The sequence below is a fragment of the Lutra lutra genome, chromosome 3 (assembly GCF_902655055.1).
Source record: "Lutra lutra chromosome 3, mLutLut1.2, whole genome shotgun sequence".
In the NCBI taxonomy this organism is placed as follows: Eukaryota; Metazoa; Chordata; class Mammalia; order Carnivora; family Mustelidae; genus Lutra; species Lutra lutra.
The window spans coordinates 197,797,769-197,811,173 of record NC_062280.1 but is presented as its reverse complement, the minus strand read 5'-3'; the positions used below and the strand labels follow the sequence as shown (position 1 = coordinate 197,811,173).

At 42.6% G+C, this 13,405-nt stretch overlaps 1 protein-coding gene across 1 annotated transcript in view; it reads right to left on the bottom strand.

The window, feature by feature from the left end:
- The window catches only part of MYO16 (myosin XVI), a 438,349-nt gene that overhangs the window by 133,384 nt on the left and 291,560 nt on the right, over window positions 1–13,405 (bottom strand). The window contains 1 exon segment of the mRNA XM_047720392.1: window positions 4,123–4,198. Within this exon segment, the coding sequence (XP_047576348.1) occupies window positions 4,123–4,198 (76 nt within the window).

Sequence of the window (13,405 nt, the reverse complement as noted above, 5' to 3'; positions counted from 1 at the left end):
ACAGAGTAAAACAGCAGCTTTCAATTACAGAAACCTAAACGGTGTCACCTTAACATGACTGTGTCACCAATGGTGTTTCAAATAGTTGGTGCGTCCTATGACCGGGTTGGGTGGAAGACCCTTGAGCTCCTCTGTGGGGTTTCTGCCCAGAAGGGGTGCGCAGACGCCAATGGGAGCCAACAGCAAATAAGCCCAGATTGAGGGACAGTCTTCAAAGTAACTGGCCTTTAGGTTTTAAAATGTCAGTCATGAAAGAAAGTGAAATCAGTCAGTCAGAGAAAAACAAATATCATATGATTTCACTCATATGTGGAATTTAAGAAACAAATGAGCATAAACAATGAATCTTGGAACACTGAAAAAATAAAATTAAATTAAAAGAAAAGAAAGAAACAAATGAGCAAAGGGGAAAAAGAAAAACCAACAAACAGGCTCTTCATTATAGAGAACAAACCGATGGTTTTCAGAGTGGAGGGAGATGGCGGTCGGGTTAAATAAATTAAATAGGTTATATAGGGGTGAGGGAGTGCACTTGTTGAGCACTGGGTGATATATGGAATTGTCGAATCAGTACATTGTAAACTAATAACACTGTATGTGAACAAACTGGGATTACAATAAAAATAAACAAATGGGCAGAGGACCTAAGAAGACATTTTTTCCAAAAGAGGACATATTAATGGCCAAGAGACACATGAAAAGATTTTTAGCACCCCTAATCATCAGGGAAGTGGAAATCAAAACCACCGTGAGGTAGTACCTCACAGCAATCAGATGCCTAGTACCAAAAAGACAAGAAATAGTAAGCGTTGGTGAGGATATGAAGAAAAAGGAACTTGTACTCTTCTGACGAGAGTGTAAATTTGTGAAGCCACTGTGGAAAACAGTAGGGACGATCCTTCAAAAGTTAAAAGAGAAGTATCAGAATTCCACTGCTGTGTATTTACCCAAAGAAAATTAAAACATTAATGACTTGAAGATGTATGTGCCTCTATGTTTATTACAACATTATCTATAACAGCCAAGATATGGAAACAACGTAAGTGTCCCTCAAGAGATGAATGGATAAATAAGATGTGGAATATTATTCAGCCACAACAAAGCATGAAACCTTGCCATTCAGGACAACATGGATAGACCTTCAGGGTATTTTGCTAAGTGAAATAGGCAGGCAAAGAATACCGTATGATTTTACCTTTATGTGGAATATAAAAGCAAACAAAAATATAAAAAAACATTCTTAAATAAAGAGAAAAAACTGGTAATTGCGAGACAGGAGGTGAATTGGAGGAATGAAAGAGGTGAAGGGAATTAAGAGGTACAAACTTCCAGCTATAAAATAATTTACACAGATGAAAAATACAGCATAAGGAATATAGTCCACAATACTGAAATAATCCTCTATGATGACAGATGGTGGACTGTGCTTAACATGGTACTGAATAATGGATAGAATTGTTAAATCAATGTGTACACCTGAACATAATGTAACCTTTTATATCAACTATACTTCAATAAAAAAAATAAATACATAAGTATCATAAAAAAAAGAAAAAAGAAGAAAAAAAAAAGAAAGATAAGCAGAGAGAATGTCCCAAATTAAAGAAGACTGAAGAGAAATGACAGTTAATGCAGCAACTGGCCCTGAATTGGGGGGAAATCATCATGGAAGCCATCGCTGAAGTGAGCGGCCAAGGGATAGGACTCGGGTCTAGATGTTGGCACTGCGTCAATGTTCAATATTCAGACCGTTGTTTTGTAAGATAATGTCCTTTAGCTCAGGATGTATACCGAAGACGCCTTTGCTAGGTCTCAAATGATTCAGAACACACATGTCATGCTCACACACACACACACACACACACACACACACACGCATACACATGCACACATGTATGTACGCACGTGCATGCACACACTTGCACACACAGGGAAGGATGGTGGGGAGTGGAAGGGTGAATGGGATGGAGAAGACAGAATAAAAGAAGGGAAATGAGGAAAATGAATTGGGAAAAGGGTTTATGGGAGTTTTTGGTACGAATTTTGTAACTTCAACTTGAAATCATTTCAACATCAATAGTTCAGATTGATGTTGAAATGGGAAGTGTCCCCCGAAGGAGGTCTGTAAACATTGTATCCAGTGTTTTCCTGCCAGTCCACCAGGATACGGGAACTTAGATGAATAGTTTATGAGCAAGTGTGCAGAGGCACTCTGAGACAATAGACTTGAGACTTTATTTCACATCTCAGGCACAGGTGAGAGCACTCACTGCATTTCTGCATGAGCTATGTCTCTAAGCTACCTGCCTCCCTTTGGCCAGCTGGCTCACGATCCCATAACAGATCCTACAACCTTTCTCAGCTGGGAGCTTTTTGATAATAGGAAGATTTAATCAGATACTATAAACAAAGTACCTAGCAAGGTACTCAAAAATTAAAAAAAAAAAAAAACTATAAATTACACTCGCTTTTAACGATTTACCGCATCAAACAATTTCACAAATTCATAAAATACTATCACAACCATACATCTTTTTCTTATATGATAGAATGGGTGAGGAACTATGGCCTGTGTGCCAAATCTGCCCACTGCCCGTTTCTGTAAATTAAGTTTCGTTGGAACAAAGGCATGTCCATTTGTATTGTCTAGACCTGCTCTGTCATTGTAACAGTAGAGTTGAAAAGTTGCAACAGAGACCTTATGGCTTGCAAAGCCTGAAGTGTTTATTCTCTGGACCTTTATAGAAAACACCTGCCACTTCCTGTATAAACATCTAAGAATCTATTGTAAATTTTGTCTGCTTGCTCAGATGCCAAAAGAATTTAGAACAAAACAAGACTCACTTGTGTTCTCTTGGAACTTAATAGCAAGTATACACAAAAGAATGACTTTAAAGGGACTCTGTTAAGGTAAGGAGAATGACAATATCACTATCACATTCTCTCTCTAAATACATATTCCATCACCTGAAATACAAAAATAAAGAAAAAGGTATTGTGCTAACTTCAAAACCACGCTATATATTAGATCTTCAAACACGGTATGACTTAGATGGCAGTACACTATCAATGGAAACTCAAATAATTGGAAACTAGAAAGAAGATATTTCCAGTGATAATCAACAGGGTCAGTTATTTCCATTCTTTTCTTCTACATGCTATCATTCCAATCCCACGCTCCTTCCGCTAGTCTCAGTTTTAAGAGAACTCAATCGCTTTAAGTTCTGAGAGACGAGCTCAGTAAGTCCCCCTGAAAAACGATCTATGGCATCCGTACCACATGATTTAAGGTAAATATGATCCTCAAGCCAGCGGTGATTATTTCCAGCTCAAAGCCCTCAATTTGTCTCATGAAGGGCAATCACAGGCTTCTTTTTTCCAGGAAAGATAAATGACTCAGCTCATGGCTAGCAACTTAAAGCATCAAAGATGATACATTTTAATTCACTGAAAAGGTTGTTAGGGAAACGAGAACCAAGGGCTACAGTATTGCTATGGAGAAAGAATGACTAGAGTCGGCAGAAGTATACATATTGATACATATAAGGGCACTGTATAGAAGTGTAGTATATACTTAGTCCCCTGTTGTATAGAAATAGATACAAGTACATAAAGGGCTGAGATTCACTAACTAGATAGAGGCTGTCAGTTGATACATACAGATAAGCATGTGTGTGTGCACATATGAATTTGTGCCCCTCCTCTACTTCGTGGGTATTAATTCTTTATAACAGAAAGTACGAGAATAATACCACCCTGAGGTATGCTCCAGACTTCAACTTCAGTAATGAAATTCACCCTGCTGTGGCCTAAATAATTTTGGAAGCTGTATTAATCTTCATTAGTCTTCACAAAAGAGCTTTTTTATATTCATACCAGTAGAGTGGTAAAGGTATTTTATATTTCTATCTGCTAAAAGCTTAGTTAAAGTATGGTTCCTACTAGACTCCAAATTAGATTGTAGCCAAAGGACACTGTGGCAAGATCCATTCTTTATTATTCCGGGCTTTAGAATGTAAAAGATATTTCAATTCCCCTGTCGCTGGTGGCATATCGCAGAGGAGAATGTTCAGAAATGGGGAAAGAGCGTGTGGCATTTTAACCATAGGGGGAAAAACTTACTTTTCATTACAAATAGAAGATTCTGTGAAAGGGTGTCTTTATTTTTTTCAATTGCTCCAACAATTTCATACATTACCTGTAATAAAAGAAAACGGCATGGTTACTAATGTTTAAATATGGCCACAAAAATAATCTCCTTTGCAGAATAATCTGACTCAGAGAAAGTTTCCAATTATTCACCAGAGAGGTGTTTCCGGTCTTCAAAGTTCACCTTACACCCCAGGTTGAAGCTCCTTTCTGCACATCAAACAAGGGACACCTCTCCTGTACTAATTTTCCAAGTCCTCCTCTAACTGTGAGTTTAAGAGGAAATGGTGGTGACTCACATCCGTGCAGCCCCCCTTCATTCTCGAAGACCTTCGTCTTCCCAGAAAACTCACTAAACCAGGCAGGGGGTTGCTGCCATGCCTGGGGAAGAGGGCGTGATTCCAGTTGGAGAAATTCAGTGGTCTCTTTATTCAGAGATTCCTTTTGGATCATTTAAACAGTTAATGTTTAAAATGAAGAAAACATGATGGGGGTCCTGGCTCAGTCGGTAGAGCATGAGACTCCTGACCTCACGGTTATGAGTTTGAGCCCCATGTTGGGTACAGACAGTACTTAAAAATAAGATCTTGAAAAAAAATGAAGAAAAGATGATAGTGAATTAAACACATAGATGCTGAGCACAGACAGACAGACAGACACACACACACAGACTGGACTACCTGATTCTCTCTAAAAACATTTCTTGTCTTTGCTCTTGTTATGGTCTCATTTTGTATGGCCATTCCTACCTGATCCCACAGTAAAATTCCTGCCGTACCTTGAGCACAGTGACTACAAATTGTCCAACTCCGTCTCCCTGCTGCAACCAACAGAACGCCTGTCCATTGGCCACATTCAATCAATATCTGCTGAAATGAACTTAAAGGTTTTGGTATATTATGACCAAATACAGCAAAACACTGTGCTGTCCATTTCATTAAAGATTGTGCTTATGAGTCTTCCATTATCACAAGATCATATTTTGGAGCTTATGCTTTTTGGATCGTGCGTTGGAAAGTTCTCCTGAATGGCACCTGTACCAGGCAATGTGGAGAAAATCTAAAGTTCTCCCACTGAAACTCAAGTCCAGACCTTCCCAGCGGGAGACTCCAGTCACATACCTAGGAAACTGCATCTCCCACACATGTCCAAGGGCAAACGCTCACAGGGCAGTTGGATGCTGGCAGGAAGCATGGAGCTCAGCACACGTTTCTACTTTGTATCAAATTAACAAATCTTGAAGCATGCGAGCATAATTGTTTTTGTAATGGGCAAACTACGATACTCTCTTTCACGTGTTAACTAATAGTCTGAAGGGCGCTCCAAGCCTGAGAGCTTCTGACCTTACTCATAAGATATGGATGACCCCAGTATTGACAGGATTTGCGTTCACAGCTCAACGCAGGTTTTAGACACTGCCCATAACAGTTGGTTATTGTATCATCACAATATAATAATGCAAATGACTGAGAATGTGTTACATGAAATTGGCATTAGTGGAATGTTAACACAGGGTTCCAAAGAATTTTTTTTTTTCCTGGCCCTGAACCTGGAATGAAGTCTTTCCTCAAGAAGTCCTTGCATACTTGAGGGGAAAATCAAAATGAGAGACCAACCCCCACCCCCAGACCCTAAAATGTGCACACAGCACATTGCTGGTGGGCTAGTCAATATTTACAGTTTTCAGTGAATGGAGCCGAGAAATATACAACACATACCAAACACCTATGTGAGGGGTTTTAATTTTTAATTTTTTAATTTTAATTTTTTTAAATTGTAATTTTAAAAATAAATTTTAAAATTTAATTTTAATTTTTTAAATTTTTAACTTTTTTTTTATTTTAAAAATAAAATACAATCTGATTCCAAATTTGGTCTTTCTTTTTTTTTTTAAATTTTATTTTTTATAAACATATATTTTTATCCCCAGGGGTACAGGTCTGTGAATCGCCAGGTTTACACACTTCACAGCACTCACCATAGCACATACCCTCCCCAGTATCCATAACCCCACCCCCCCTCTCCCAATCCCCCTCCCCCCATCAACCCTCAGTTTGTTTTGTGAGATTAAGAGTCACTTATGGTTTGTCTCCCTCCCAATCCCATCTTGTTACATTTATTATTCTCCTACCCCTTTAACCCCCCATGTTGCATCTCCTCTCCCTCATATCAGGGAGATCATATGATAGTTGTCTTTCTCCGATTGACTTATTTTGCTAAGCATGATACCTTCTAGTTCAAATTTGGTCTTTCAACCATGAAATTTCTTCAAGTCAATGAAGTTTAATATTGGCCTTGTCTGAGGCAATTTGAAAATCTAAATAAATGATATCCACTCGTGTCTGTTTATTACGTCTGTATATAATCTGCTACCATTGCCTTAAAATATTTCTGAATTAAGCTTTTGATTTTAAGATCACTGCAGGTTCATGGGCAATTGTAAGGGATGCTACAGACAGGTCCCATGGGCCCTTTACCCAGTCCCCTTAAATGGTAACATCCTGCAGAACGACCATAGACGTCAACCCTGTTGGTAAGAGTCTGCTTCTGGGCTCTTTACTCTGTTCCATGATCTACGTATCTATCCACTCACCTCTGTCTTGATTACTGAAGCTTTACAATAAGACATTAAGTTAAACGGATGAATTCTTCCCACCTTATTCTTCTTTATAAACATTGTTTTGGATGCCTAGGTGCCTCAGTCTTTTAAGTGTCCGACTCTTGGTTTTGGCTCACGTCGTGATCTCAGGGTCATGAGATGGAGCCTGGTGTGGGGCTCTGAGCTCAGTAGGGAGTCTGCTTGAGATTGTGTTTCCCTCTGCACTCCCCCCCTCTAAAATAAATAAATAACTCTCTTTAAAAATTGTTTTTGACCTTCTAATTTATTCACTATTTCAAATAAATTTTAGAGCAATGTTGTCTATTGATAGCTCTGTATCTAAACAAATTTTTGCTATGATTTCGATAGGAATTGCATTACACCTGCATAGCGATTTGGGGAGAAGTATTGCGATGCTGCTTGTCAATGAGACTACTGACCATGCCGTGTTCTTACCCACAAATGTGATGTGTCTCCCAGGCAGCTCTCTGTGTGCTTTCTTCATGGTCTTGCAGGTTTCAGCATACAGATTCTCCCCGTTTCTGTTAGACTTTTACCTATCAGCATTTTTTATGAGCAGTTGTAAATGTTATTGTATTTTTAATTTCGGTGCACTTTACTAGTATATAGAAATGCAGTTGATTGTTTTTACATTTATCTTGTATCCTGTGACCCTGATGAACTCATTTATTAGTTCTACAAGACTTTTTTCCTTTTCCCTTTTTTTTTTTTAGTAGATTCCTTGGGATTTTACATGTAGTCAACCACATCATCTACAAAAGGATCAATTTTGTTTCTTCCTTTCCAATATATCTGGCTTTAATTTCATTTCTCTTCTTAGTGCACTTGCTAGAACTTCCAGCATTATGTTTAATAAGAATGGTGAGAACAGACATCCTTGCCTTCTTTCTGACCTCGTGAGCAAACACTCATTTTTTCACCATTAAATATTATATTAACTGTAGGATTTTTGTCAATGCTCTTTATCAAATTGAGGATGTCTCCTCTAACAATATTTTTCAGGGTGTTTTCATTATGAATGAATGTTGAATTATCAAATGCTTTTTTCGCATCAGTTGGTACGATCGTGTGATTTTTTTTCTTCTTTAGCCTGTTAACATGGTGGATTAATCTTGACTGATTTTCAAATTATTGTACCAGCTTTGCATCTCCAGAAAAAAAAACAACAAATTATTCATGGTACATAATTCTTTTTACATACTGTGTAATTACAGTTGTTAATATTAAAAGTCTTTTTGCGTTTTCGTTCATGAGGGATACTGATCTTCAGTTCCGTGTGTGTGTGTGTGTGTGTGTGTTCTGTGTCTGGTTTTCACACTGGGTAATACTAGCTTCATAAAATGAAGTGGGAAGTGTTCTCACCTCTATTTTCCAGGTAAGAGTTTGTAAGTTTAGCATTAATTTTCTTTTAAACGTTTGATAGAATTCTCCAGTGAAACCACTGGGAATGGGAACTTTCTTTTTGGGGAGATTTAAATTCTAAGTTCATTTCCTCGATTCAGTTATGTATTTCATTGGGTAAATTGAGGCAGTTTGTGCTTTTTGAGGAATTGGTCCATTTCACCTAAGCTGGTGTTTGCAACAGTTACAGTTTTCCTCTCGATCTTTCTGGTGACAGCACGGTCTCTGGCGAAATCCCGTTTTACTCCTGATAGACAGCGGTTGGTGTTGTTCTCTTTTTTGTCCTTCTTTCTACAGATGTGTCATCTTGGGTTATTGGCAATCAGCCAGCCCTCTGTTTCATGGATTTCCTTTACTTTTTTTCAACTTAATTTGATTTCTGTTTGCTTGCTTTGGTTTTATTTTGCTCACTTTTTTCCAGGTTCTTGTGGTAGGAACTTAGACCATCAACTGAGCCCTTCCTCTCTTCTAACATACGCGTTCAACGATAGACATTTTCCTGTCTGCACTGTTTTCCCTGTGTCTCACAAATTCAGTACGTACTCTTTCCATTTTCATGTAGTTCAACACATCTAATTACTTCGAGACTTCCTTTTTGATCCATGGAATATACAGAAAGGCATCGTTTAGTTTCCAACTATTTGGAAATCTGCCTGCCATCTTTCCGGTATTGATTTTTGGTTTGGTTGCTTTGTGGGAGGTAAGCCCACTCCATAGAATTCTAATCTTTCTGAAATTCTTTAGTTTCGATTTTTGCTCAGCAGGTGGTCTTTCTTGATACATATTGTGCTGGGACTCGAAGCAGGTGTATTCTGTTTTCACTGGTTCGAGCGTCCCGTAAGTGAGTCGGTCCTGTTGGTTAGCGGTGGTGTAGAGTTTTACTGTTTCCTTGTGGAGATCCTTACAGATGTCCCATCACGTTTCCAGAGCAGGGTGTCAATGTCTCCAGCATAAACTTCTGTTTCAGCTGGCTTCTTCCTCTGATGCCACTCAGCAGGACGAGAGAGGCCCAACCTCGTCACTGCCACTTGGGAGAAGCCAGCTCCCCACTCAACCACCACTGATGTAGAAGAGGGCTCTCTCATCTCTGCTGGGCAGTGAGGCGTTCTGGTCTCCCACGCCTCCCCTCCAACATATGCCCCTGGCTGTGGGGTGAGCAGGAGGAAGGGGCTGGCATGCGTCTCCATGGCTTCCTATGAAGCCACCACTGAGGGGGTATGGGGAGAGGGGAGCTGTGGCTGCGTTATCTCTGGGGTGTGCCCAACGTCCCAGCCCCCCACTAGGCCTCCTCTAACATTCTCTGCTGAAGTGGGGATGTGGGGGTACAATGCAAATTCAGAAACTTAGCACGAAAATCTAAAATAGGCCTATCCAATTCAAAATTGCATGCCCTAGGAGGAAAACTATATTTTAATGAGTGTGTCTAAAGGGTTGTGTTTGTTTTTGCTTTAAACAAAAGGACAGAAAACAAAGTGACCACAGTTTAATAGTAATCTAGTTATTAATCTATATTAATAATTATTAATGTTTATATTATTATATAATATATAACTATATTAATAATAATTAATAATAAATAATTATTATTAATTATTAATATAATTAATATAATCTAGACTAAAATAACACACTTTACTTTTTTATCCAAAAAGAATGCAAGATCTTGAAGTTAATTTCGAGAAGAGGATGGAATGGAAGAGCATTAAGTCAAGGAGCACTCCCATCGCATCCCCAGTAAGTCTCCACCTACAGAACGATGTCCACAGGATCCTTCCACACCAGGCACGTTTTGCACACTACCTTCCTCCTCACTCCCTGCCACTCTGTGGCCCAATCTGTCCCTTGACGGCCACCCTGCCTTGGCTTTTAGCCCCAGCTTCTCCAGCCGCCAGGGCCGAGTCTGCTCTGCAGACCCCGTGCTCCGGGGGCCCGAAGCTGCATGGGAGAAGCAGCAGCAGTGGGCGGGGGTGCGGGCTGGGGGAGACACCTTCTGGGCTCCAGCTTCGACCAGTCACGGACCCTGGTGGTAAACACGTCAAGATACTGTGCCTTCTCGTCTCCAGGACAGGGAAGGCACGTCAGCCTCTCTCTGTCTCTCCCCCGTCTGTCTGCCTGCCAGCCTCTCTCCAGCGGATTTTGAACATCAGTGAACAAGGCTGTTAGCCCTCAGTCCGCACAGTACCTGGTTTTCTAGGCAACGCCCCACACCTGCTTCTAGCACTTGCCTCTACCATCTTCTCTGACCTGTTCCAGAACTTTCTTACAGCACTGACCTGAGAAGGACACGTGACATCCTCTAGGCCCTCTGTGCTGAGGCGGGCAGGAAGGCTGCCCCTCTTGCCGTGTGACTACGTCGGTCGGAGTCCTGTGTCACTCTCCGAAGGAACGGCCCCCGAACAGAGCGGGTCCCCCAAGAGGGGTAGGGCCACCTGACGCCCGCTGCCCTCGCCCCCTTGGTATCATCGGGACCTCGCCGACAGCAACGGCCTCTGGGAGGCAGAGGAGGCAACAACCGTATAGAAACGAAACCACAGAAGCCACAAAACTCCATGGGACGAACGTCCCTGGTTCCCGGGTATCCCAAGGGAGGTGAGACTCACAGCCTAGGGGAAAGGACAGAGAACCTTCTACGGGAGAGGCTCCGTGCACCCCAGAAATAGCACCAGGTTTTGTGAGTCTGTGTCATCAGGAGAACAGAGCCGGACTGTCCTCTCAGCCGTGCCCCCCGAGGAGGAGGGACTGGTGGACGGTGCGGGGGGAGCAGCAGGAACAGGGGCAGGCGGAGGCCTTTCTTGGTCACTCGGGTCAGCTGTCTCGCTGCTCTGCCTTGCTTGTCCTTGCTGGTTTGTTATTCGGGGATGAAAGGAGAAAAACACAAAAGTAGCAAAAGATAGAGGCCCCGTTTCTGCTTTCAACTACCTTTTTCCTCTTTTCCCTCTGCCTTCACATAACTGGACTTCAGACTTCAGTTGTTTTTCCCTCTTAAGGACTGGAAGGTAGGGTTCACGTGCGAAGTGGCAGGGTCCCTCAAGCATGTAATGGAGACGTTTACGTGCATGGAGCCCGATGCCAGTGCTTCAGGAGGCTGTCTCCGTAGCCAGGGTCCTCTGGAATGAGTCTGTTCAATGAAAGACTCCAAAGAAAACTTAGCGTTTTGCCTGAGTTTCAGCAGTTAGCAGGACTCACACCAGGGCTTCGGCCTCAGGGTCCGTGGAGGTGTGTGGGCGACCCAGGGAGTGAGGGGTGCTGTTCTCCCGAGTCCTTGCACTAACACCCCAGGACCGCAGGACACACAATCACAAGATAGATCAGCTCAGCTGTCTATGTAAAAGGGAGACTGGAGCTTTCCCCGTGGGTATGAATCACACTTTATCAAGCTGCCTCGTTTCCTGGGTCCACGAAGAAAAGTTACCAAATGCCAGCTGCACGCCTTCTCCTCCTCACTGGGGGCTGTCAGGCTCGGGCTGGGTCGATCACCAAGGAAACGGAAGCCAGAGGGGAGAGAGCTTCCTCTGCAGTCGGGGCTTTCGCTCTGCGCTGAGAGCAAGGGCAGGTGTGTTACTGCCCTTTGATAAGGAAGGTGCCTGGTCGCAGAGCTGGGCTCCTGGGCCCTTTACCCCTCAGTGCGGCCCCCTGCAGGGGCCGGCCCTGCGACGTTGTGGAAGGTGTGCTCACCTGAGCACCTACTGTGTGCAAATACCTCCAGCATTCCTAAAAACAGGCTTCGAAGTTTACTTACAGGAGCGCGTCCTCTGGGGCTTGGCACACACGCGCACAGCTTAGCCCTCCCCTGGCCCTCTTTAATCATCATTGCCAGGAGTGCAACGAAGGACTCTGCATTTCTAACTGGCTCCCCAGTTGATCCTGGCCCACACCCAAGGATGAGAATGGCGGCTCCAGGTACCAGCGGTGTAGGCTGCCCCAGGAACTCCGTTCTCCCCCGGGGATGCTGGCAGGGAGCAAGAGAGCCCAGGCCTGGGGTTTGCAGAAAAATGTCTCCTGGGCATTCGAGATACAGTAGAATGATGAGAGGAGACAACAGCTTAGTTAAAAATCGCTGGTAAGTTTAAGATGAGACAACGCTATAATTATACTCACTACCAACCTTTTTCCTTTGGAGAGTTGGCATTTCTAAAAAGCTGTCCAGAAGGCATTTTCAAATATTTTTACCTGAGACAGCAGCAAGAGAACCCCATATTTTTCAAACAACCATGATTGCTGGGGTCCCCTGTGTAAGCCATGAACCGTGCTGGCAGTTGGGAGACAGAAAATGAATAAACGTGTGCTGTGGTAGGAGGGAAATGCACCCAGAGCTGTGAAGAAGCCTTCCTCTTGTAGTTTCCACCTGCCAACTGGAAACACACTTACGGGACACGGACGGTGACCATTAGCTGAGGGCATGACAGCAGCGTCTTCTCTGGAAGTCTGTTTCTTGTTTTTACAAGGTGAAGTTCACCGAGGTCAGTTCCCCCTAAAGTCTGGTGACTTTGCCAGCACAGCCCACAAGACACAAGGTTATTTCAAGGGAAAAGGAACACGCTACCTATGAACTTGGGAAATGGGCACGGGTGGGTGTCATCTGCTTAGACCTTCGGGCTTCCTCTGGTGTGGCTCATGGCCAAGGTCACTAAATATCATCTGCATCAGACTGAGGGTGTCATTGGGGTTCAAAAACTATATCCAGAAAAAAAAATCAAGGAAAATGGCCAGGGCAAGTCTTTTTATAACCTTTTACACTTTACAGATACCTCTTAAAATATAATGTGTGTGTATTTATACAATTGGGAAAACAATAAAAGTAATAAAGTAAAAATTACTGGTAATTCCTTTTCTCAGAGATAGCCAACAATAATCCATCATCTGTCAAATCTATCTTTGTCTAAATATGCCCTTTAAAATTTTTTAAAAAGGACTGGCCGCACTTTGTGCTTAGCAATGTCTTGTCCTAGTTACATGCTCTGTCTGCTGGCTGGAGGGTCCCTCCCGTGGAATGCCCAGCAGTGCTCGGACCTAGCCCTCTAGTGGGGCTGTGGTGGGGGCCACGGGCAGAAGACCAGAGGATCTTGGAGGGGAGGACCCTTGCAAAGTCTTTGCCTCTCCAACACAGGTGTCCATTCTCACCCAGAACTACCTCCTCTTCCCTTCCTTTCTCCTGCCTCAGAGGAGGTGGGTGCTTCCACTGGGATGCCTCTCTGGGTCACCTCAATGTCCCCGTCTATCTCCTCAACTTCTCCT